The sequence below is a fragment of the Mastigoproctus giganteus genome, chromosome 9, assembly GCF_048544385.1.
Source record: "Mastigoproctus giganteus isolate SK-2022 chromosome 9, ASM4854438v1, whole genome shotgun sequence".
Classification (NCBI taxonomy): domain Eukaryota; kingdom Metazoa; phylum Arthropoda; class Arachnida; order Uropygi; family Thelyphonidae; genus Mastigoproctus; species Mastigoproctus giganteus.
Window position 1 is genome coordinate 171,366,044 of NC_143583.1, and position 26,035 is coordinate 171,392,078.

Below are 26,035 nucleotides of genomic sequence, written 5' to 3' on the forward strand. Positions count from 1 at the left end.
GGATTCTTCCTCTTGCTCAGAATAATCGCCAGAGAGGGAATAATTCAAATTGAGGAAAGACAGTTGTAGGATAGAAGTGCGGAAGTTTGCTTTTAGCCAGTGAGTGGTTGATTGCTGAGACAAACTTCCATCCGTCGTAGAAGTTGATAGCTTAAACAGATTTAAGGCAGAACTGGACAAACATTTGGAGCGTGTGAATGGGTGAAATGAGAAGGGGGTATGTTTTGTTTTTTTTTGTTGTTGTTGGTTTTTTTTTTTTTTTTTTTGTGACTGATGCCATATAAGCTTGCTTTCTTGCATCATGTGTCCTTGCTAAGGCTAATAACATATAAGATATACCTATTTTATGTGTCGTTGGGGAACGAATCACAGGGAATTTCGTAATTTCCCTGTGATTCATTCAACTTCAGGTAAAGGAGTAAACAACTTCAGGGATATTGTGTTTCCTTGTTGAACTCCTTTCTCAATTTCAAGGAATCGATGTATTATTGGTTTCAACTTACAATATTGTCAACATCATCATCATCAGCCATTTTCGATCCACTGCAGGATGAAGACCTCTCCAGCAACTTTCCAGTTCCTTCTGTTTTGTGCAATGGCCATCCATTTACTACTCACAAACTCATGAATTTCATCTGTCCATCTCCACTGTTGTCTTCTAGGTTTTCTTCCAGCTCCTCTTGGGTACCATTCTGTTATTTTCTTAGTCCATCTGCCATCGTGTCTTTGAGCTATGTGTCCTGCCAAAGACCATTTTAGTTCTTTAGTTTTGATAAGAATGTGCTTTACTTGAATTTGCTGCCTAATCTATGTGTTTCTCTTCTTATTTAACATTATTATTCCCAATATAATTCGTTCCATTCTTCGCTGTGTAGTTCTCAGCATCTCTTCCATTCTTTTGGTGGCACCTCTGTAGCCAGGTGGGCAGGAGCAGCAGTGCATAGCACACGCTTCTTGATTAGACCGGGGTTCAAGCCCGTGACTACCAAATACAGAGGATGCAGAAAGGTCAGAGAATGACTACTGCATATCCCCGGAACAATATGGCCTTAGTTGCCAATGCTCCTAAAAACCAAATAACAACAACAACCATTCTTTTGGTGAGTGCTCAAGTTTCACTTCCATAAGTCAGTGGGGAATATACATTGGTTCATTATTTTATGTATCAGACAAATTGGGATATTGCTCTTCAGTATGTGACTATATTTCCTGAATGCTATCCATCCAAAATTTACTCTTCTCCTGATTTTCAGCCATTTATCATTATTATAGCTAATGACTTGTCCCAGATAAGTATATGACTCCACCTTTTCAATTATTGCTCCTTCAATCATTATATTCCTTTCTCTGGCATACTTGTTCATCATTACTTTTGTTTTAGCCATATTCATCTTCAGTGCAAAATCCTTACTAACTCTGCAAAACTGATTAAGAGTTTCCTCTAATTCTTTGGGATCGTGGCTTATGACCACAATGTCATCTGTAAATCGTAAATGGTTTAGGTATTCTGCATTCACATTGACTCCTTTCTGCAACCAGTCTAATTTTCTGAAAACTTCTTCAAGGGCAGCAGTAAACAACTTCAGGTATATTGTGTCTCCTTGTCAAACTCCTTTCTCAATTTTAAATTTACTACTGTCTTTGTCTAGTCTAATAAAGGAAGTAGCATTCTCATATATTTTCTTCAAAATCATAATATATGGCAGATGTGGCCAACAAGTCGATGCATAGGCTTTGATAAAATCGACAACAGCGATATTTGTGAAATGCTGTAATTACATTCAGAACAATTAAGTGATTCTGACCTTAATATTGATGAACAATGAGCATATGATGAGGTGGAAATTTGCGAGGAAGAAAACGTTCAAGAAAAGAAGTTGACATTAAAAGAACATGAAGGAATATTTCATGCAGCTTAAAATTTGAAACAACTAATCGTGGATGCAGACCCAGATATCGAGCGCAGTATGCAAATTTGCACAAACATTGAAAAAGATGTGTATCCATAAAAGCAAATTTATGATGAAAGGAAGAAAGAAAAGTCTGTGCAAACCAGCCTTATGAAATATTTTACAAAGGAATAAAGTGAGTTATATATTGTAATTTTTTAATTTCAATAAACTTTTGATTACTGTACTGCAAATATTTATAATTATCCTTTGCTTTTATACTGTACATTAAATTGCATAAAAAAAATGTATTTTTAAAAATATTGATTGGTACAGGTCGACCATCACTAATCCAGCAGCGTTGGGACCTGTAGGGTGCCAGATTACTGAGTTTGCCGGTTCGTCGGTGGTTATGTTTAGCGCATACATTTTACCCAACAGCTAACCACCCCCTTCTACCTTTAACACGTTGACTGCCAAGCTAGAAAAAAATTCCCCAGGGGCCAAAAAATACTTAGAAAATAATTTGATTAGTAATTCTAAAATAAATATTTTAAAGTCGGTATTGTCGTTTTTTCGCTTAAAATATATATTAAAAAAAGTCTTTTTTATGTCGCATATATGTGGCCACATATGTTGGTTACTTTATTTCTTGACAAGTCGTGTCGGCCACATATGTGTGACGCTTTTACAACATACATATGAAGGTCTTTTGTGATTAGTTTATTGCACATGCATCGAGCGCTGCAATAAAACCAATTATGATAAAATAAACTCTCACACGTCACAATAAGTTTGTCAGTATTTTTAGAGATTTTGTGAAAACAAGTTCATTAGTGCGCTGTATTATCCATCATATTGTGTTGTGTTTTTTTGCAAGTTTGTATAAGTGTGTTGTAAAAAAAAAATAATAAAAAAATAAAAATCTAAAAAGGAATGGCTAAAAAAAATTACGAAGCTAAGAGGAACTGACAGAAATTGCTGGAATTTAAAATTAAGCAGATTTAAACGTGTCACAGACACACCGCTGTCGAGTTTTTTCAGAAGTTCAACTTTATCTGTTATGGACAATGTACGGTGTTTGCACTTTACACCACAACAGACACTTCCTTTATGCATTGGAACCATGGCTGGGGCTAAATGCGAGCAGGTTATAATAATAAATGCAGAAAAACAAGTGGGAATGGCTTTCCAGTGTTTACGAGTTCATGCCAACAGCTAATGCTGCAACGAACGCCACCAAAACAGTAGCGGCAGGTCGATATGCCAACTCGGGAAATTTGAAATTACGTTCACGGAAATTATGTCCGAATTAGCAGTGGAACCAGATTCCTGGTGGCCGGATTAGAGATGGTCGACCTGTATATTGTAGGTCTTGGAATGAATTAGGCTACTTTGTATTGATTATTAACTTCAATTAGCGCGATTTCGCATAGCGCAGCATTTTCACAGAACCAATTAGTCGCACTAATCGAGGGATTTCTGTATATATACAGGAACTCCCTAACTTATTTAATACTTGACACGGAAATTTGACTTTACGCAAGTTTTTTCCAGCCAGTGCAAACTTTAAAAAAAAAAAAAAAATTGTGGAAATTTTGCATCCCGTACGAATAAATGGAGGTATTGTGAAAATATTGTAATGTGAACCCCAAAAACACTTTTTTTTTTTTTTTTTTTTTTTTGCAATTCGTTTCAAGTCCTTAGAAGTTGAATATTTCGCTATGCCATTATAAGAATCTTTTGAACATCTTTGTGATATTTTTCTGTTTGTTGTTTGTTATTTGGTTTTTAGGAGCATTAGCAACTAAGGCCATATTGCTCCGGAGATATGCAGTGGTCATTCCCTGATCTTTCTGCATCCTCCGTATTTGGTGGGCTCAGGCTCGAGCCCCGGTCTAATCAAGAAGTGTGTGCTATGCACTGCTGCTCCTGCCCACGGAGGTGCCTGATATTTTTCTAAAGCACGTATCTGGACGCCACTACCATAAAACAACGAAAACAATTTCCACTTTCCGCTTTATTGGGCTTTTGTGTTAGCACAATCTATCATAAATGGGTAGTAAACTCATCTTATTGCATTTGCTATAATACCAATATAATATACCAATATATAATACCAATAACATGGTATTATAGCAAATGCAATTGTGTGGGTTTTATGCTTTTATGGTGAAATGTGTTCCCCTTCACTGAAATCTTCAATCATATAAAAAACAAAATTCTCAGAAACTTCTCTTCATTCCTATTTATATATTTTCTATATACATATGTATTACAATGATGAAGGGAAAGTGATCATCAGAAAGTGCAAGTGGTAAGTAGTGCAAGTGGTGCAAGGATTTCCTGTGCGGACGTGCCTTTCTGCCGCTCTTGGAATAGAGAAGTTTTTTCTGATTTATTTTCTGCTTTATTAGTTTAAATTGACATATTAACTTATTTCTAGAGTAGCTTTATATTCCTATTTACGGTACTTAAAGTTAAAATAACTTAGATAGAGATTTTGTAGGTATTACTTAGTATCGGAAAGGGTATCAAATCCACGTGTTTACCGTTCATAAACGGCCGCCATTGCTACGTGAAAATTAATCAGTAAAATCTATTAATCTTGTCGAACTTCATTGGCAATTAAATTGTAATTTTAACTATACATATAACCACTTAGGTTACGGAACATAAATAATTAGTAAAAATAAATAATTAATACATAACTTGATACAGAAGTTATATAAAGGGATTTCGTAGATAACACTCGTTACTGAAGCGCGATACAGCATATCCGGAATTCGACAGCATTAGCTTTGTATAGTATAGTGCATAATATAATATTGTCAATTAATCAGTACATCTATTAATCTTGTTAAACTTCATTGTCAATTAAATTGTACTTTTAACTATATATATATAACGACTTAGAGTACAAACGTAGCAAATAATTAATACATACTTGATACGGAAGTTATATAAAGGGAACTCGTAGATAACACTCGATACCGAAAAATAAATATAGCGTTATAACTGTGTTAAGATACAAGTTTAAGGTTTTAATTTTGTTCTGAAATTCTAATTTTATTGACATTTAAATCGAAATCATGACTCTGACCAGAGCAGCAAAGCAAAAGGCTCAAGCTAATGGGAGTGCTGTGACTCAGGGGAGAACTGAGGGGGGCGGTTGCCCCCTGAATCACGGCCTTTTAAGATGCACTGTTTGCTTGATGTTTGCGGAGCAATCGGGTACGGGACATGATACTGCCATGGGGGATGTCTTTGTGTGTGCACGATGCAAGGAGTGCAAGGAAATTAGGCGACAACTCGGCGTTGTTATGGGCCTATATGAGACCTTGAAGGACAGGGTGGATGCCCTCGAAGGAAATAAATTGAGGGGCCCATCAAGCTCTCAGCTGCCCACATCAACACCAGAGCTTGGACTTGGTCATCTTGCAACACAGAGGCAGCCCCCAAGGCAGAATGCGCTGGTCCAACAGGAACTAGTAGTTGTTGGTGACTCAATTGTCAGGGAAACGGGGAACATGCTTTGTAAAAAGGATAGGTGGAACAGGACCAGGGTATGTCTGCCAGGGGCAAAGGTTGATGATGTTGTAGAGCAGATATCATCTTTTAAGGGCACAAAAGGTGATATAGTTGTACACGTTGGCACTAATGATATTAAGAGTAGGAGACCAGCGGAATTACTTAACAAGTACAGGTCACTGTTGAAAAAAAGCCGTGAAGTAGGGTTGAATTTGAAAGTGTCTGCAATTCTGCCCAGACACGATAGGAGGGAGTATATGATGAGAGCCTTGTCGATCAATTCGGCCCTGGAAAGATTGTGCAAGGCTGAAGGGGTAGAATTTTTTTCAGCCTGGACTGTACTTGTTAACAGGAGAGATTGCTTCTACAGGGATGGGATACACTTAAATAGAAAGGGTGCAAGAATATTTGCTGATGCTATCGAGGCAGTGTTAGGTGGGTCGGAAAACTGCTAGCTTGGGGGGAGACAAAGACTAATGGATTAACAGTAGCCACGGGCAGAGGTGAAAGAGATTCTTGCACTGCTTCTATTGGAATGAGCAGAAGCCTGAAAAACAAGATGCAGGATATTTCAGAGACTGCTGGAAGTCATTGCGGTACAAGAAAACACATGGGTTGTGTTAGGGTAGCTAAGAATAGAAACAGGTGCATGTATACTTGCGTGTACACTAATGCTAGGAGTTTAGTAAATAAATTTGATGAATTTGAGGTATTACTCAAAACATCAAAGGCAGATATTGTTGGGATATCAGAGACGTGGTGTCACACAGATATAAGGAATGCAGAACTGGAATTTGGGGAGTACAACGTCTACAGAAAGGATAGACAGTATAGGAAGGGAGGAGGGGTTATGCTATTAGTTAAAAAACACATAAAATCCAAGGAAGTGAAGCCAGTTGACATCGCTGGACAGTGCAGTGTTGAGTCAGTGTGGTGTGACATAAGCATAGGTAAATCAAAATTGAGAGTAGGAGTGTGCTATAGGCCTAATGACTCTGATGAGTATAATAAGATACTGTACAGGGAAATAGAGTGGGCCAGTAAATCAGAGAGTCTTATAATGGGGGATTTTAATTTCCCAGATATTGACTGGAATTTGTGGGTTGGTCACTCACACACTAGCAAGGCTTTTGTGGATTTATTGGATGATTGTTTTCTACACCAGCATGTTCGGGAGGCAACTAGAGGGAGTAATACTCTTGATCTGATTATCAGTAGTGATTCTTAATGCATTAGGAATCTGCAGATAAATGAACCACTGGGTGGCAGTGATCACAGTGTGCTGAAGTGGGATTTACTCAAGGAGGTAACTACCATCAGAGGTAAAGGGAAGGGTTTTTGCTTTCGTAAAGGAGACTATGCTGGTCTGAGACAGTATTTAAATTCTATACAGTGGGACCAACTGATGATGTTACCAACAGCAAATTCAAAATGGGAAGCATTCAAGGAACTAATCTTGGAAGCTACCAGGCTTTACATACCAACCAAGAAATATTGTTCAAGGTTCAGGCCTAAATGGTTGTCAGATGAACTAATGAGACATATGGCAGAGAAGAAAAATGCATGGGATACATACAAATTAATGGGTGACGTGGAAGCCTATGATAGATATAAGTTGGTCTGTAACCAAGTCACAAAGGAGATTAGGCAGGCAAAGGCAGATTATGAGAAATCCTTGGCAAAGGATGCAAAGAAAAACAGAAAAGAGTTCTTTACCTATTTAAACTCAAGAAGGAAAGGGATGAATCAGATTGGTCCACTGGATGTTGATGGTTCAACAGTTGAGGATCCAGCTCAGGTGGCTAACAATCTAAACGAGTATTTTGCATCTACATTCACACATGAGGAGTTATTCAGGAAGGGGAATGTCGTAGGTGAAGTAAACATTGGCAGTGAGCTAGATGATTTTCTAATAACTGAGAGGAAAGTGGAGGAGAAATTGTTGAGGATAAACATAAAAAAGGCACCCGGGGTGGATGGGATCTATCCAGTTATATTAAAGGAGGCAGCAAAGGAAGTAAGCAAACCCCTAGCCATAATTATGAGAGCTTCTTTGGACTCAGGGGAGGTACCCATGGACTGGAGATGTGCAAATGTAACCCCAATTCACAAAGGAGGATCAAAGGCTGACACAAGTAATTATAGACCTGTTAGTTTAACTTCGGTTCCAGGAAAATTAATGGAGGCACTGGTTAAAGAAGCACTGCAGGATCATCTGGACAAGAATTCAGTTATAGCTCAGACACAGCATGGGTTTGTTAAGGGCAGGTCTTGTCTGACCAATTTGATTGGATACTATGATGTAGTCACAAAAGAACTGGATGCAGGGAATAACTTTGATATTATATATTTGGATCTTAGAAAGGCTTTTGATACTGTTGCGCATGGAAGACTGCTGCACAAATTGGAGAAGTGTGGCATTCGAGGCAAATTGCTGCTATGGATAAAGGGATGGTTGAGTGGCAGAAGACAGAGAGTGGTAATCAATGGACACTGCTCAACGTGGACTAATGTTATTAGTGGAGTTCCTCAGGGTTCAGTGTTGGGTCCATTGTTGTTTTCTGTATTTATAAATGATATTGATGATGGTGTATCAGGCTTAATGTCCAAGTTTGCAGACGATACAAAGGTTGGCAGGGTTGTTAAGGACACTACTGATACTATGCTGCTGCAACAGGATCTGGAAAGGTTGAGCAAATGGGCTGAGAGGTGGCAAATGAAGTTTAACATTGACAAATGTAAAGTACTACATATGGGAAACAGTAACCCCAGATCAACGTATCAACTCTGTGGTACTACGCTGACAGTGGTAGAGAATGAAAAGGACCTGGGGGTAATTGTGCAGGCAGATATGAAGTTCTCTGAGCAGTGCAGACGAGCTGCAAGAGTAGCTCATGGTGTCTTGTCAATGATATACAGGAATTTTTCTAGCAGGGACAGGGATGTGATTATTCCCTTGTATAAGGCATTGGTCAGGCCACACCTTGAGTACTGTATACAGGTCTGGAGGCCTCATTTCAAGAAGGATGTAGAGCTGCTGGAACGAGTACAGAGAAGGGCAACAAGATTAGTGAATGGAACAAAGGGTTGCTCTTACGAAGAAAGGCTTAAGTTTTGCAAATTACAGAGCCTGGAGACTAGGCATCGCCGAGGTGATCTGATAGAGGTGTACAAGGCTTTGAATGGCTTGAGCATGCTCAATGCCGATGGAATTCTTCCTCTTGCTCAGAATAATCACCTGAGAGGGCATAAATTCAAATTGAGGAAGGACGGATGTCGGATAGATGTGCGGAAATTCGCCTTTAGCCAGCGGGCAGTTGGTTTGTGGAATAGACTTCCATCGCTTGTTGTTGAAGTTGATAGCCTAAACAAATTTAAGGCTCAGCTGGACAGGTATTTCGAACGAATTGAGGGGTGAAATGGGAGTAGTGGTTGTTTTTTTTTTTTTTTCTTTTTTTTTCTTTTTTTTTTGGCTGATGCTGAATAAGCTTGCTTTCTTGCATCATATGCCTCTACTAATGCTAATGCTAATGCTAATGGTAGTAGTTCCAGGAAACGAAACAAAATTGATTTTGAAATGAAGTATGAAGCAGAACAAAGTTTGTCATCTATTGCAAGGGAATTAGTTCTCGCTGCTTCAACATTGAATACTATTTTAAAGGACAGTGCATGTACAAGAGAACATGTAAAAGGATTGGCGCATTTAAGATCAACAGTGATCACAAAACTGTGTTCAGTTGCTATATCGAAGACGGAACAGCTGTTAATAATATGGATGGAAAATCAGATTCAGAAGCAAATGTCCCCTGAGTCTAATGATCATCCAAGCAAAAGCAAGAAGTATTTAAGAAGATATTAAGGATAGGTACGGCGAATCTCAACCCAAGTTCGTGGCAGACAATGAATGGTTTAATAGGTTCAAGCATCGCACCGGTTTCCACAATGTTAAAGTATGAGGTGAAGTCACCAGTGCCGATTCTGCAGCTGCAGAGAAATTTTGTGATGTATTCGAAAAAATTATTGATGAAGGCGACTATTCAACGCAGCAAATTTTTAACGTTGACGAGCTGCTCTACATTGGAAAAAAAATACCGGATCGAAAATATATTGCCAAAGAGGAAAATACAATGCCAGGTTTCATGGCATCAAAAGATAGGGCCACGCTCTTGCTTCGGGCTAATGCAGCATACCATTCTGTGTACGCTGCATTCATAATGCTTGTGTACTATTCTGGAAATCCTCATGCATTTAAGGGCATCAATAAAGCCACCCTACCCATGCATTTCTGATCGAACCAGAGAGCATGGATAACAATCCATGCTCTCTGCTTCAATCAGAAATCCAACCTCTTTGAGGATTGGTTTAAATACTGCTTCATTCCCGACGTTGAAAAATATTGTAAAGACAACGACGTTCCTTTCAAGATTTTGCTTCTATTAGATAATGCTCCTGGACATCCTACGCATCTAGATGATTTCAATTCAAACGTGAGAGTAATATTTCTACCGCCAAACACAACTTCACTCATCCAACCTATGGATCAGGGTATTATTTCGAATTTAGGAGCAGACTATTTACGCACATTTGCTTGTGCATTGTCTGCGGTAGACAATGAGAAAAATTTTATGTTAGGAGACTTTTGGAAATCTTACAGTATTTACCACACCACCTTAAACATTAATAAAGCCTAAATGGAAATTACTAAAAGTTGTTTTAATGGTTTTGAAGCCTTTTACGTGCCGTGGGCACGTAAAAGGCTTCAAAGGGTTTGAAAAAGACGAATCATATGAAGAGGTTACAGATAAGATTGTAAAGGTTGCAGTTGGAGGTTGATGCCAAAGATGTAGAGGGCTTAATAGAATAAGAAGAGCATTTTCTTCTTTCACTATTGCTGATGAAGCTCAAATTGAACCAATTGAGGAGCCTAGACGCTTTACCACCAGGCAACGGCATTTCGTGAAATTGCATCGGTAATGACGAGGTTTGAGAAGATGGATCCTGACAGCGAATGATTCTTAAAAGTTAAGAGCGGTGAATGATATGCTTGCTTGCTACAAAGAAATCTACGATGAAACGAAAAAAGCCACTGTCCGGTCATTCATTAGTATGTTCTTTCGTAAGGTTGAGCGGCCGACCCCTTCTAAATCTCCACAGCTCTCAACCTCCGCAGTGGCGTACTTATCAGCTGGACACGTCGATTCTAGCAACGATGCTCAAGAAGTAAAACTTACTGATGGACATTATGCCTGCCTCCTCTCTGTTTTTGTAAGTTTATAATTTTGAATTTTTTTTTTTAAATTGCAAGCTTTTGTAATTTTTCCAGCACATGAGATAAAAAATTGAATATATACAATAATTAATTCTATTCACATGTTCGTCGAACATTTCTTTTTTTGATTTAATCAATTCAGAGAGCACAGTTGCGAGTGCTGCACAAGCTTGGGGAAATTCCGACACGCAGCATTCCGCAGAACGCTAACCTTACGTAAGTCGGGGAGTTCCTGTTTATAACACACACACACACACTGTGCTGCCACTTTATTAGGTACACCTCTGCTGTGCACACAAATGGTTTGTCCCACAACGTTACAAGTCACTTGACCACAGTTGTGAATATAAATGCAGCAGAACAACCTTTCTAGAACAATTAAGAGTACAAACCGTAGCAAGAATGGGAAAAGGAGTGATCTATCGAACTTCGAACGTGGCATGGAAGTAGGTGCTGGACAAAGCATCCCATGTCTTATATAATAAGTGAATAGGCACATTATAGCCTTAACAGCTGATGTACTATTAAACCTCCAGAGCAACAACAACAAAGCATCTCTGAAATGGCAGTTCTCCTGAACTTTTCAAGCACCCCAGTTTCAAGGGTGTATTGAGAATGGTGCAATGAACAGAAAACTTCCTCTCAACAGCACTCCTGTGGAAGAATATCGCTTGTTGATGAGCAAGGTCAAATTTGTGCAAGCAAACAGATGGGCCACAATGTTACACATCACATCAGAATACAACCTTGGTGCGCAGAAATATCACAACGGGCCACTAGTCGCACTTTGTCACGAATGGGCTACAACAGCTGACAGCCACATTGCGTACCTTTGTTATCAATGAAGAAAAAGAGAGCATACCTCCTGTGGGCACGGCAACACTAGCACTGGACTACCGAGGATGGGAAAACAGTTGCTTGGTCTGACGAGTCGAAGTTCCTGGTGCATCATGTTACGTAAGGAAGGCTCAGAATTTGGCGAAAACAACATGAATCCATGGACCCCGTCGTGTCTGACGACTACTGTGCAAGGTGGTGGGGGCAGTGTTAAGGTGTCAGGAATGTTTTCTTGGCACACGTAGGGTCCATTGATACTCATAGATTCACGTCTGAATGCAACATTGTACCTAAACATTGTTGCTGACCAAGTGCATCTGTTCATGTTGACAGTTTATCTTCAGTCAGATGGTTACTTCGAAGGAAAATTCCCCCGTGCACAAGCCCGAATCACTATGGAATGGTTCCAGGAACCATGACATTGACTTTTCTTTGCTGCAGTGGCCTGCTCAGTTCTCGGATCTCAATCCAATTAAACCTCTTTGGGATGAGCTGGAAAGGGCTGTTCATTGAAGGCCTACACCTCCATAGAATCTCAAGGAACTGCGTGACACTCATTCTGCATAATATTCCATTCCTGCACATTTTCAGCATCTTGTTCAATCCATGCCTAAAAGAATTCAGGCTGTTTTGAAGACTAAAGGAGGCTCAACACACTACTAGGTAAGTGTACCTAATAAAGTGGCAGCACAGTGTATATATATATATATACAGGGTGATTCACTACCAGTGCAACAAACTTGCAGGAGGTGTAGGGGGCACAAAGACGAATCAGAATCACATAGCATTGCAGGGTCCGAAATGCTTTCGTCATGCGGAGGACGCTGAACGGGAGGTCGCATGAACAGCGATCCCGCTGGAAGTCAGCATTTGCGAACCGTTTCTGTTGAAGAAACCACTTTTGCTACTACAGAAAAGCAAGAGGGCCTGCCAACTATCGCTTTTCTTATTTCTAATGAGGGTATAGGTATAGCTATTTCAGAGATTCTTATAAGCTTCTCTCATACAGTGATCTCGCTCTTGTGCCAGAAGGCTTTGCCTGAGGACCTCAATCTCAGAGCACCACCTATGTGTGTGCCAGCATAGTCATCTGTACAGATGCACCAGAGTCTGGATCTAAAGTTGGCATCTGGGTTATCTTCTCAGTATGCTCAGTCAGAGGCAGGTTGTTCGGGGGCTCAGGTGGTCCCCCCCCAACCCCAAATGGGAATTTCTGAGTTTCTCTGTAAAATGATCCCAATTTGCTCTTTTGATATTAAATCTGTCAATATCATGATAATTTAATGCATGGCCAAGCTGATGATCTAACATATTACAAATTTCTTGGACATGTCAGCTAGAAAATTTTAATGCCATTGCCCTAGTGGCTATGTTGACATCTATGTTGCTCTCCCACAGAGTGCTGCTGAAGGTTGACAAGTTATGCAGGCAGTTGAGAACCACAAAACTAGTTGTGGTAAGTTAATCTTCCAATGCACAGCAACTATGTGTGTGTACCAACATAGCCATCTATGCAGATGCACCAGAGTCTGGATCTACAGTTGGCATCTGGTGAGACCAGGTATCTAGTGCAGTCTGGAGGTAATCAATGCTTGGTCCATGTCCTATTATAATATATTAAAATACTATAACTTATGCATGCATAAGTTATAGTATTTTAATAAAATAGTATTTTAATAACCATGTCCATGTCTTATTACTATAATAGAACATGGTTGTTTGTTTGTTTGTTATTTGGTTTTTAGGAGCATTAGCAACTAAGGCCATATTGCTGCGGGAATATGCGGTGGTCATTCCCTGACCTTTCCGCGTCCTCCGTATTTGGTGGTGATGGGCTTGAACCCCGGTCTAATAGAACATGGACATGGTTAAAATACTATAACTTATGCAGGCATAACTTTGAATTTTCATGCATTAGCAGTTTTATAAACTGGAAAAATGGAAGGAACTAATAGTTTCCTGATCATATTTTAAGTTTATAATGTTTTATTTCTTTATTTTCAGCAGCATTATTAAAGTTTTATTTTGTTAAAAATAATATTTTAAAAAACACAACATCTTTAAATTTTCTTTAACATATATGCTGCCACTAATATTTGCAAGGGTCCTTTCTATGTGCCTTGGGGTGCTGGAACAAGTAGGCACTGCTTTTTAGTAAATGGAAGGGATTTCTTCTGTGAAGAATCATCACTCCAAATGACAAACATCTTGTTCAGATGCATCTGAACGAGATTCAGAATCAGCATCACTTGAATAGAATCCTATTTTAGTATAAGATGACATATTGTAAAGAGCTGATTCCATGTCATCAGCTTCAACATACTGTCCATGCCTGTTTCTTTTCAGTGCCGATAACTCATCCATTACAATAACCCTTTAACATAAATTTCATAGGAAAACACTTTTTAAACAAAATTTTATCAGTAGATCCACACTACGGATGATATTTTATTTTTCACAAACTAAAGAATTAAAATTCAGCACACATAATCTTTAAAAAAAAATTGCCTTTTCTTCTTGTGGAAAATATTAAACTAGATAAAATAACTTAAAACATAAGCAAAGAACAAATGAAATTGAGAACCAAGAATATAGCTTTTATATGCTCCCTAGACAGTGCAATTGACGCTAAACATAGCTATGGGCTATTTGCATTACGGCACCCATCTGTAATGCAAATAGCCCATAGTTCAATCAGTGTGCTGCTACCAAACAGTTGTTCATTTCATGCCCCTTTCTCTTTTTACAGCACTCATTTATTGACCAAAACTGAATGAATGTACAGTGGCATCAAAGGCACAAGAATTGCATTTCGTTTTGATGCATGGCTGCATTCCAGCAGCAAACATGTTAAGAAAAATAAAAAAATTACATTCAATAAGTACAGTAATACCCCGAAGTTATGCGATAGGTGGGTCCGACGAAAAACGCTTAAGTCGAATTCGCGTAAGTAGGGGTACAACTTTGCATATAAATACATATAAATTTTGTTTAATTGGGATAATGGACTAACAAAAACACTAGTTTAAAAGAAAAATATTTAATAAAATTGCAGTTATTTATACATATTAATACAAATTATGTATTAAAAATAAATGAGTTACATAAAAAAGTTATTTCGTTGTCGATGGCTTCATAAAATCTAACAAATTCGTCTGACGACACAGTGCCTTTTTTTCACGCAGAATTTCTTCGTAGAAAGCTAATCATTTTTTATTCCTTGCTTTGTAGCTATAACGTGTTCTTCGTTGGGTTGTGTTTTCTAAAATTTTTAAGCCCTTTTCAATTGAGTTGTGAGACCTTCTGTCAAGATTGCAATTGTCATGTGCTTTTCTGGTGGAACTGGGTCTGAAATGTCGGATAATTCAGTGACGTTTTGCTCACGCATCTCTATGAGCTCATTCATTGTCAGCTCCTCACTATGTGAATCCAACAGATCGTTGACATCATCACCATTGACTTCCAAATCTAATTGCCTGGCAAGATTAACAACTTCTTCTATCATATGAGCGACATGATCAGTTTCTGGCGTTGTTTTCGTCTCGTTTTTGAAAAAAAATGGACCAAGTTTCTTCCAGACACTATTCAATGTTTTTTTGTGAATTTCATCCCAAGATTCTTCAATGATTCTTACGGCATCTAAAACATTGAATTGTTTCCAAAAGTCTTTAACAGATATCTCACTATTTTGTCTCATAGCTTCATTCAGACGTGCAAACAAACGCCTCCTCTAGTAGGCCTTGAATGTTTTGATGACTCCCTGGTCCATCGGTTGAAGCAAGCTGGTTGTGTTTGGAGGCAAAAACACAACTTTCACACGTGGGTCGAAATTAATTATGGTGGCAGGAGGGTGACCAGGTGCATTGTCAATAAGAAGCATCACTTTAAATGGAATCTGTTTAGACTTGCAATAACATTCGACTTCGGGTATGAAGTGGTGACCAAACCAGTCCTCAAAAACGGAAGCTGTCAACCAAGCTTTATGATTTGACTTCCAAATCACTGGTAAGCTAATTTTAGATATATTTTTTAAAACTCTTGGGTTTTCAGAGCGATAGATTAAGAGAGGTTTTAACTTGCAGTCACCAGCTGCATTCCCGCCAACCATCACTGTCAATCAGTCTTTGGAAACCTTAAAGCCTGGAAAGTTTTTTTCTTCGTGAAAACGATGTTATTTCCGACAAAAGTTGAGCAAGAATTCGAACATACACATATAAATATGACAGTTGGAATGCAAATTCTTGTATATGTGTGCAGCTCATGCGGCAGCAAAGTTGAATTTTGTTCTTCTTTCGCTCTCACTCTCCGCTGTCGCACCGTATATCGATAGCATATGAAAAACGACCTTGAAGATAGTGGGGGGGTGGCAGTATTGCCAAATGAAAAAATCAAGAACCGCGTAACTCCGAGTTCGCGTAAGTTGGGGTATTACTGTATTGCAATCCATCAGTAACATTTTACTGATGGATTAAAAGAAGGGAAGGAAAGAGATGGGGGGGAACAGTTTTCCAGGAATCAAGTTGAGCACCTCCCAAGTGCTACACAACTCCCAGGTGCTGCAGTTATTATGCAAGTTATATCTGTGTACATAATCACAAAGTTCTTATCCATTGTTTCTACATGAGAGTATAACAAACCAAATGAAAGATTCTTTTCTTCTTTAGTGTTCAAAATGCAAATAATAAAATTAACCTACCGTCCTTCAAGATGATCAAAATCTAGCAACGACAACTCTTTACTGTCATGTGAAAGATAAATAGTGTCCACATCCTAAAATAAAAAAAAAAAAGAAAGCAATAAAAATTTGTTGCTACTTTTTTATTTCTTTTTTAAATTGTTGATGAGATTAAAAATTATTTTATGATACTTGTTAAGCATCTTGTTCCCAGCATTATTAACTTGTTGTTAGACAGATTAGAACTTCAAAGCTCATAGATATTTCATTGTTACATGACCGTGTTTTGAAATGCATATCTAATTTCTCTCAATAACTAGATATTTCATTTGGCACATAGTGAGGCCCTACACACATGTGTGGGGCGCCTTCGTAGCCAGGTGGGAAGGAGCAGCAGTGCGTAGCATACACTTCTTGATTAGACCGGGGTTCGAGCCCGTTTCCACCAAATACGGAGGATGCAGAAAGGTCAGGGAATTACCACCGCATATCCCGGAGCAATATGGCCTTAGTTGCTAATGCTCCTAAAAACCAAATAACAACAACACACATGTGTACATGTTTCTGTCTAGGCAATTTCCTAGGATGACTCTATAATCTGCTATTATCATGTGTTGTAGCATCCTGTTGAAGGAATGCTGAGAAAAAAAAATTTACCCTAAAAAAGTCTTGCACAATCACTCCAGGGCTAATTTGACTGACAAGGCACTCATCATATACTTCCTCCTATCGTGCCTTGGCAAAATTCCAGGCACTCTCAAATTCTACCATTGTAGTTTTTCCCAATGTCATGTCATACTTGATAAGTAAAGCCTCAGAATGCCTATGTTTAACATCATTAGTACCTACATGTAAAATATCACCTTTAGTGTCCTTAAAGATGATAGCTGTTATGCAATATCACCATCTTTTTACCCTGGAAGATATTCATTGTTCTTATTCTGTCAATCCTCATTTCATAAAATATTCCCAGTTTTCCCGACAACAGGGTCACCAAGAATAACTGCCTGCTGTAGGATTAGCACATCCTCCATGTAACCGGGTGCATGACAGCAGTTGAAACCTGCATGTAACCAGGTGAATGAGACCTGATTCTAGCACTGTGGCAAACAGCTAAGTTCATAGATAATAAGTTCACCAATGACATAGTTCTAAGTCATTGGTGAACTATATTCACCAATCGTATTAGCTACTATAACAGTGTAACAAAGAAAATGGATGGAAATAATTTTGACATTATATATTTAAATTTTTAAAAAGCATTTGACACTGTTCCACATGAAAGGTTCAGTGGCAGAAAAAAAGAGAACTGCTATAAATGTGTGCTGCTCTTCTTGGACTAACATTAGGACTTCTTGGAGTGAACTCTGAGGGAGCAGTGGAGTCTCTCAGTGTTCAGTGCTGAACCTCCTTACAGTTTACAATATTTATTAATGACATTGGTGAGAGCACATCAAACTTATTATCTAAGTTTGCAGATGATATAAAGGTCGGCAGGGTGGTTAAGGCCTAATCAAGGCCTAGAAATATTAGGCAGATGGGCAATTGAGATTTAACATTGGCAAATACAAGGTACTGCATGTGGACAGCAGTAATCCCAGAATAACATACCAATTAGGTGGTATCACACTCAGGTGGTGGAGAATGAAAGAGACCTAGAGGTAACTGCCACATGAAGGCCTCTGAGTGGTGTTGGCAGGCTGATAAAACAGTTCTTAGGGTTAACAGTGATATACAGGAACTTTTCCAGCAGGGAAGTGATTATCAAATTGTATAAGGCAAAGGTTAAGCCACATCTTGAGTAATGCACAGCTGTGGAGGCCTCATTTTAAGAAAGATGTGGCTGTCTTGGAAAGGGCACAGAGAATTGCAGCCAGATTAGTCAAGAACATAAGGGGTACTCTTACCACAAAAGACTGGTTCTGTAAATTGCACTGCTTGGAAATTAAAACTTATGAGGAGCCCTGATTGAAGTGTTTAAGGTTTTGAATGGATTAAGTAAGTTTATTGATAATAATGGTATCTCTTTTAAACTACATTTGGTGTTGCGTAAGTGATAGTTTGAACAAATTTAAGGAAGAATTAGACAAGTTGAGAAGACATGGTGACAATTTTGGCACCATACTTTGGCAGCATGGTGCCAAAGTGCCTTCATAAGAACCTAGCAGCAATAGGCCTCCAAGAGAACACTTACATGGAACTCCATAAAGCCACAATCCTGAACCCCTGTATGGTAGTAAGAGAGTTCCTCGACCACAATAGTAATAATAACAAGAATAATAGTAACTGGACACGACCAACCACCGCAAGCACTTGATACCGGTACCTGTCAAGGGGCAGAAAAATCTTAGAAAGAAGTAAAAATAAATAAATAATAATATTAATAAAAGAAACAATTAGCCCAGTGGTTACAACACTGGACCACCAATATCATGGACCTTGGTTTGAATCCCACCACAGGGAGGAATAAAAATCGTGGGCAAAAAAGGAGGGGAGGGGAAAGAAAAATCACAAAAGTTGCTTCATCAGACTTTCCTGCCCAAGGTCGAAGTGACAGTTGGGACAGAGTAACGCCATCTGATGGCGCTCCCATAACTACCACCCACCACTGAATGCAAAAGCCAAAGCTAAAACAGGTCCATCTTCACAGCTGGATGCAGATGAGAATTATAAATATTGACCATACTACACCGAGTGTGGCATAGGATAAGGTCACGCGCATTCAGGCATCAGGCAGAGGGGTCAGCTTGAAAAGTCAGCAACAGTGGAGCTGTCTCCCATATGGCTAACAAAACATGACCACCCAGCCAAACCATCTGGAAGTGCTTCCTGTGCAAATGTGCTAGTGACAACCCAGGAAGGAAAAAGAAGTCGAGGCATGAAGTGGTGCATCAAAATGAATACATTCATCATGCAATCATACTAGGAAGTAATGAATCTACAGATAGGCATGACAATGTACAAGATGAAACTACACACCATGTGGTTGAAATGGTTTCCAACAGATCACGTCACTGAACAACGAATCAGAATGGATCAGAAACAGACCATCAAAAAGAACCTCATAACTCCTGCAATCTTGGAAAAAACCAAGCAGGATGTGTGTGACCAACTACAAACAACAATGCATATGAGCACAATTAAACTAGAACTGGAAGAGGAACAGCAAGTACAAGAACTAGAACTACAACCCAGAGCAGCTGATGTGGAAACAGACAAGATCACGATATCCAGAATAGAAGAGCGGAAGAATGCCCTAACAGAATTCGACAGAATGCACCCAACAAAGACCCACGCCATACTGAAGCAGAGACCCAACAGAATCCTATGGTAAGTCACAGACCACTTCAATAGGCAAATAATACCAGATTATCTTAACAAGACTGGCCTCCGTAGCCAAGCGGGCAGGAGCGGGAGTGCAGTAACACACGCTCTTTGAGTAGACCGGGGTTCAAGCCCCTGACTGCTGAATACGGTCAATCTACCAACCCGCACTGGACCAGCATGGCAGGTTATGGTCCATTTCCCTCATCATGAATTGTTGAGGAGGCTTCCATCCTGCAGTGGGTTGATAATGGCTGCACTTTACTTTTACTTTTACTTTTATCTTAACAACAGCTAAATAACACTATATACCATCTGCACAGCCATTTATACTATGCTGCTGCTGCTGTAGCAGCCATCAGGATGATTGTAAGGGAACAACATAACACAAAACACACAGACAAGGAACCACCAGCCTGGGAAAGAAGGCTACAGCAGAAGATAGAAGAGATAAGAGTGAAGATAAGCCAGCTGACCCAGTATTAATGGTAACAGAAGTAAGAATCCAATTAAAAAAGTGAAAGCCATCCTCAAGGAAGACAACATCCACAAGACCTATGATCAGAGGATCGAAGAATACCTTGACACCCTCAAGCAGAAACTCCTGACACTCGGCAAGAGACTTCACCATTATAGAGGAAATGCCCAGAGGAAAACAGACAACAGGATATTTGATGAAAACCAGAGAGACTTCTACAGGAAAATTGTACAAGAAGAGAAGAAAGGCAACATACCCCCCCCTCCAAACCAGAAGGCAATTGAGAAGTTCTAGGATACTGTGAAGCAGCAAAGCTAGACATAACGTCATCCCCCCCTAGGTATATCTATAAAGGAAGAAAATCAAGAACATACAAGAGATGACAGATTGGGAGATTCGGGAGGAAGAAGTACAACAGTCAATCAGGAAGTCCAAATAGTGAATAGAGAATGCCCACAACTACCGGTATAAATTCAGCTGCACACACACAGGCACATAGCGGAGCAGATCACCCAAATAATCAGACAGACCCCTAACACAATCCCTGACTAAAGTTCTCACCTACCTGAAGCCTAAGATAAAGATACCACAAACCTGGTAAAGCACAGACCAATCACCTATCTCCCAACAATGTGCAAGTCCTTACCAGCTGCATAACTAAAAAGATATCAGAACACTTGGAGAGACAGACTATCATGGCTAAACAGCAAAAGAGATGTAACCAGATGTGCAAAGGACTACTGATGCTGCAGTTAGAAAGTAAGCTTACGATAAACACTACAACCTGTACACAAACTACATTGACTACCGCAAAACGTTCGACTTGGTGCCCCATTGCTCACTGATGTAGGCACTACAAAGTCAACCCGACACTGACACACTTCCTAGAAGCAACCAAGGCAAAACGGAGGTCCAGCATCAAGGTTGAGAACATCATGACCAGACCGAAATCGATCTGAAGAGGAATCTTCCAGGAAGATGCCATGAGCCCACTATGGTTCTGTCTAGCACTCAATCCACTGTCCAACATGCTGAATGGTTATACCCTGAAAGCACGTGAAACTTGCATGAGAGCATGAAACCTGAATGGATATACCTGAAAGGTATATCCATTCAGCATGGGGTAATATTTAGGGTATATACAGCAAGTATAGATATACCATAAAAGAAGGGAGGAAAACCTGTATACCCTCTCTCAACTGATGTATATGGATGACATCAAACTCTATGCTGCAACTGAGAATCAACTCTAACAGCTACTCTGGATTACCAAAGAGTTCAGCACTATCAGGTGCAATTTGGTCTAGACAAATGCAAGACTCATGGATTATATCAAGTAAATCTAGGTGGACAAAACTACCAGCTGAAAACTGGTGAAGAGATTGAAGCCATGATAGAGGGAGAGACATATAAATATCTGGGATGATGCAAGCTCACAGTTAAAACAGAAGGAGATCAAGGCCTACCTGATTGAGAAATACCATCAGAGACTGAGAGGCCCTGCTAAATCGGAGCTGAATGGTAAGAACATGATCACAGCCATAAACACTTACACAGTCCCAGTACTAACATTCTCATTCCGGATCGTAGATTGGACCAACACCGAGCTGGAGGAGATTATGAGATTGACCAGGGTAAGTGATGACCAAGAGAAACCAACACCACCTAAAGTCGGCCATTGAAAGACTGACCACATCCCATAAGGGGGGGGGGATTAACTGACCTCACTGAACAAGAGAAGGCAATTAAAAACCTGTGGGATTACTTCCAGGAAAACGCAGCACCAATCTACACCATAAGAGAGATAGACAAACAGCACACAACACTCAACCTCAATGAGGAAACCACACTCACAAAGACAAAAAGATGGGTGAAGAAGACTCCATGGCAGCATTTGGTCCTTGAGGTTGTCACAGACGTTCTCTCAGATATGCCAGACAAGCTGTTCTTGCTAACTGGGAGTCTAAAACGCTGATGGAACTGATATTCGAGTGACACTCAAGTCAAAGCGGACCCAATTTCGGCGAAGTCCGGACGGTCTATGACAGCCAAATCCTCTGCTTGCACCTTCACGATGGTGGGACTGTTAGTAATCCTGGGTATAACCTTCATGCACAAGTACATGGTGGGTGACCACCCAGGTGTGAATCAACGTAAGCAGGGGTCGAGGTGTGGCGCCCACACCACATGGAGGAACGCCGCCCCTCTATGTTACCAGGCAGTACTAGGTGGTAGATGACTCTCATCAACCGGTGAAATACCACCACTTTGCTTTTTGGAGGCTTGAAGTGGTGGAACCCATGTTTAGTCTCTAGAGCTAAGTTCCGGCCAACCCTTCCCTATCTCTTACATCATGCAGTATGATTGATGATTTTTGAGGTTATGATGAATGTCATGGCGAGATCCAATATTCCTTACATTTCAAGGGTACAGCTCTAAAACGGTGTTCGCAGGCCGGCCGCTAGTTAGTACACCGGACTGAACCTATTGGTAACTCTCTAGGAAGCTTCCGGATCAGCTAGTGTATAATCTTGCTACCTCTACTCTGCCAGATAGTGACTGGAGGGAGTCCGAGTAGTGTATATGCGGAGAGCATTGTCGACGCCACGTTATGTCAAGGATTTGGGTATATTCTTACCACATGTACGCCATATCCAAAAATTTCATTACTTCATACAGCATGTCCCACCCACTTTTTCTTACTATTGAATACACCATGAATTGTCAAAATAATACAGCAAGCTTATCTGCGAAAAGATCTAAACCGCACAAGGACTTCCTAATTTATTTCACAAATATACGTGGTCTCAATTCTAATCTCAACGATGTCCATTTCCACTTGCAGTCTTCCAAACCCCATGTACTTTTTCTGACTAAATCTCAGTTATCAGTTGATTCAACTACTGCTCATCTCAGATGTCCAAATTATTTGCTGTATGATTCCTTTCGCCTCAAAGGTGGTACTTGTGCATATGTCCGTTCTGATATTCCCTGTCAGAGACTTGGCAATTTGGAATCTCCTCTCTTTGATCTTCTCTGGCTTAAAATCTCTCTACCTCATTGTGTAAAATTCATCTGTTGTCTCTACCATTCTCCCAACTCCACTAATCACTTGGAACTCTTTGACTTCCTCTCTTTGCAACTTGACTTTCTCCAGTCCAACTTTCCTAACAGTGAGGTAATTTTCCTTGGTGATTTTAATGTTCACTACTCCAGCTGGCTTCCGTTTTCTAGTCACACCGACCCAGCAGGTCGAGATGCTGAGGCTTTTGTAATTACTAATGACCTAGCACAGATTGTTCATTTACCTACAAGAATACCGGACAATCCTAATCATACAGCCAATATGCTTGATCTTTTTCTCACAAACAACCCTTCTAAGTACAAGTTTGAAGTGAGAGGTCCTTTAGGCACTTCAGATCACAACTTGGTGATTGCCTCTTCTCCAATGGAACCTTTATCTCTTGGCTATTCCCAACCTCGTATTGCTTGGTATTACAAGAATGCAAAATGGGATGATCTGCGAGATTTCTTTTCTTCTTTTCCTTGGTCTGATTACTGTATCAAAACTTTTGATGTCAACGTTTGCTCAGATCGTCTCAGTGAAATTATTCTTGCAGGAATGGAATCCTTTATCCCACACTCCACTTTAAAATCTCGTCCTTTATCTAAACCTTGGTTTTCCAATAAATGTGCTAAGGCTGTCCAAGAGAAGAACGTTGCATATCGTAATTGGCTTGTTTCTAATTCTTCAGTTTCATTTTCTACCTACACCAAAGCTCGCAACAATTGTAAAGCAGTTATTAATCAGTTCAAACTAGAGTTTGAACAGGCTAAGAGTAGAAAACTTGCTTCTTACCCTAATGGTAGCCGAGCATTCTGGTCTCTTGCCAAAACTATTGGCCGCAACTTTTGCCCATCTCTGCTCCCACCTCTGTCCAAACCAGATGGTTCTGTTGTCACTTCAGCCAAGGATAAAGCTGACCTGCTAGCATCCCATTTTTCTTCGAGCTCATGTATTAATGATCTTGGTAAAACACCTCCCACCATTCCTAACACGCTCCATTCAATGCCTCCTGTGGTCTTCCGTCAAAAGGATATCAGAAGGATTTTGATGAATCTTGATGCTAAGAAAGCTCCAGGTCCTGATGGTATTTCTCCACTTGTTCTCAAAACCTGTGCTCCTGAACTTACTCCTATTCTTTGCCGCCTTTTTTCACTTTCTTATTCCAAAGGTGTTTTTCCTTCTGCTTGGAAATTTGCTCATATCCAGCCAGTTCCTAAAAAGGGTGACAAATCCCTCCCATCCAATTATCGTCCCATTGCAATTACTTCTACTCTTTCTAAAGTAATGGAGAAATCAATTAACCGCCAACTCTTAAACTACCTAGAAACCTTCCGTCTTATCAACGATCGCCAATATGGATTCCGTCAGTGTCGATCCACTGGTGATATTCTGGCTTATGTTACCCATTTATGGACTAATTCAATGGAAAGGTTTGGTGAAACACAAGTAGTTGCTCTTGACATCTCAAAGGCTTTTGATCGTGTTTGGCATAAAGGTCTTCTAAACAAGCTTCCATCTTATGGTTTGCCAACTGTTTTTAGTAATCGGTTATCCAGTTTTCTCTCTGATCACTCACTGAGGGTGATGGTAGATGGCTCTCTGTCTTCTAACTTCTCCACTAATGCCGGTGTCCTCCAAGGTTCAGTTCTTTCCCCCACTCTTTTCCTCTTGTATATCAATGACCTTCTTCCATTGACTGGAAATGCTATCCATAGTTTTGCCGATGATAGCACATTGCATTCAACTTTCCATTTTGAGAAACCTTGTCCAGCTCAATCAGCTTCAAGTTTTCGAAAATCTGCTGCCAATTCCTTAAATGCCGATCTTCAGGTAATTCTCCAGTGGGGCAAAGACAACTTAGTTGATTTCAACCCTTCTAAAACTCAATCTTGTCTTATATCTCGCAAAAAGGATTCTTCTGCTCCTATACTTATCTTTAGTGACACTCCGATTTCTAGGCAAAATGATATATCTCTTTTGGGGATTACCCTGACTTCTAATCTCTCTTGGCACAAGCACATTACAAATATTGCTTCCTCTGCATCTAAAAAACTTGGTTTTCTCTTTCGCTCTCGGCGTTACTTTTCTCCCAAACAGCTGCTCACTTTGTATAAATCGCAAATCCGCCCTGCCATGGAATATTGTTCCCACATCTGGGGTGGTGCCCCCAAAACCTCTCTCAGGCTTCTTGATTCCATTCAGAAGAGGGCAGTTAGGTTAATTAATGATTCATCTCTAACAGAGTCTCTCCACTCGCTTTCTCATAGACGCACTGTTTCTGCTGCATGCCTCTTCTACAGATACTTCCATGGGCACTGTTCTTCTGAATTGGCTTCTATAATTCCCGCTCTCTCTTTCAAAACAGTCCGAACACGTGCCGCCACCAGCCAACATCCATTTACTGTCCAACTTCAAACCCACAGAACCAACTTTTCATCTTCCTCATTTATTCATTCAACTGCCGTTTTCTGGAACAACCTTCCTTCATACGTATTTCCTGAAAATTACAATCTACAGAAGTTCAAGTCCAATATCAACAAATATCTTCTTTCGTCTTCTCAACCTCCAACCCAAGCACGGTACTAAGTACTATAGGTTATAATACCTCTCGTGTTTGGGGTTCTCATAAAAAAAAAAAAAAAAAAAAAGACACTACAATGACCTCCATCAAGATTACATGATTGCAATGATGGCTTTCATTGCTTTCCTCATGAAAGGAAAGCTCTTCCCCAAGACTGAAGGATTCACACTCTCCATCCATGATCAGACAATCAACGCCAGGAACTACAGGAAATATTTCAAGGGACTTTGGAAAATGACGTATGTCATTGATGCCGATTGCCTTCAGAAACACTCCAGCACATCACCGCAGGATGGAGGGTGATCTCCCAGACAGAATACATACACAGACGACTGGATGACCAGGATAATGAATCCAAAGCTAGGGCAAAAATAACAGCTGATC

At 39.9% G+C, this 26,035-nt stretch overlaps 1 protein-coding gene across 4 annotated transcripts in view; it reads right to left on the reverse strand.

Annotated features, from left to right (window-relative positions):
- LRR (capping protein regulator and myosin 1 linker 1 leucine rich repeat protein) overlaps positions 1–26,035 on the reverse strand; it is a 1,021,987-nt gene that overhangs the window by 848,133 nt on the left and 147,819 nt on the right. For all 4 annotated transcript variants that reach the window (XM_090381859.1, XM_090381857.1, XM_090381858.1 and 1 more), the window contains exon 7: positions 16,223–16,296. In XM_090381859.1, the coding sequence (XP_090237985.1) occupies positions 16,223–16,296 (74 nt within the window). The remainder of the gene's footprint in view (positions 1–16,222; positions 16,297–26,035) is intronic.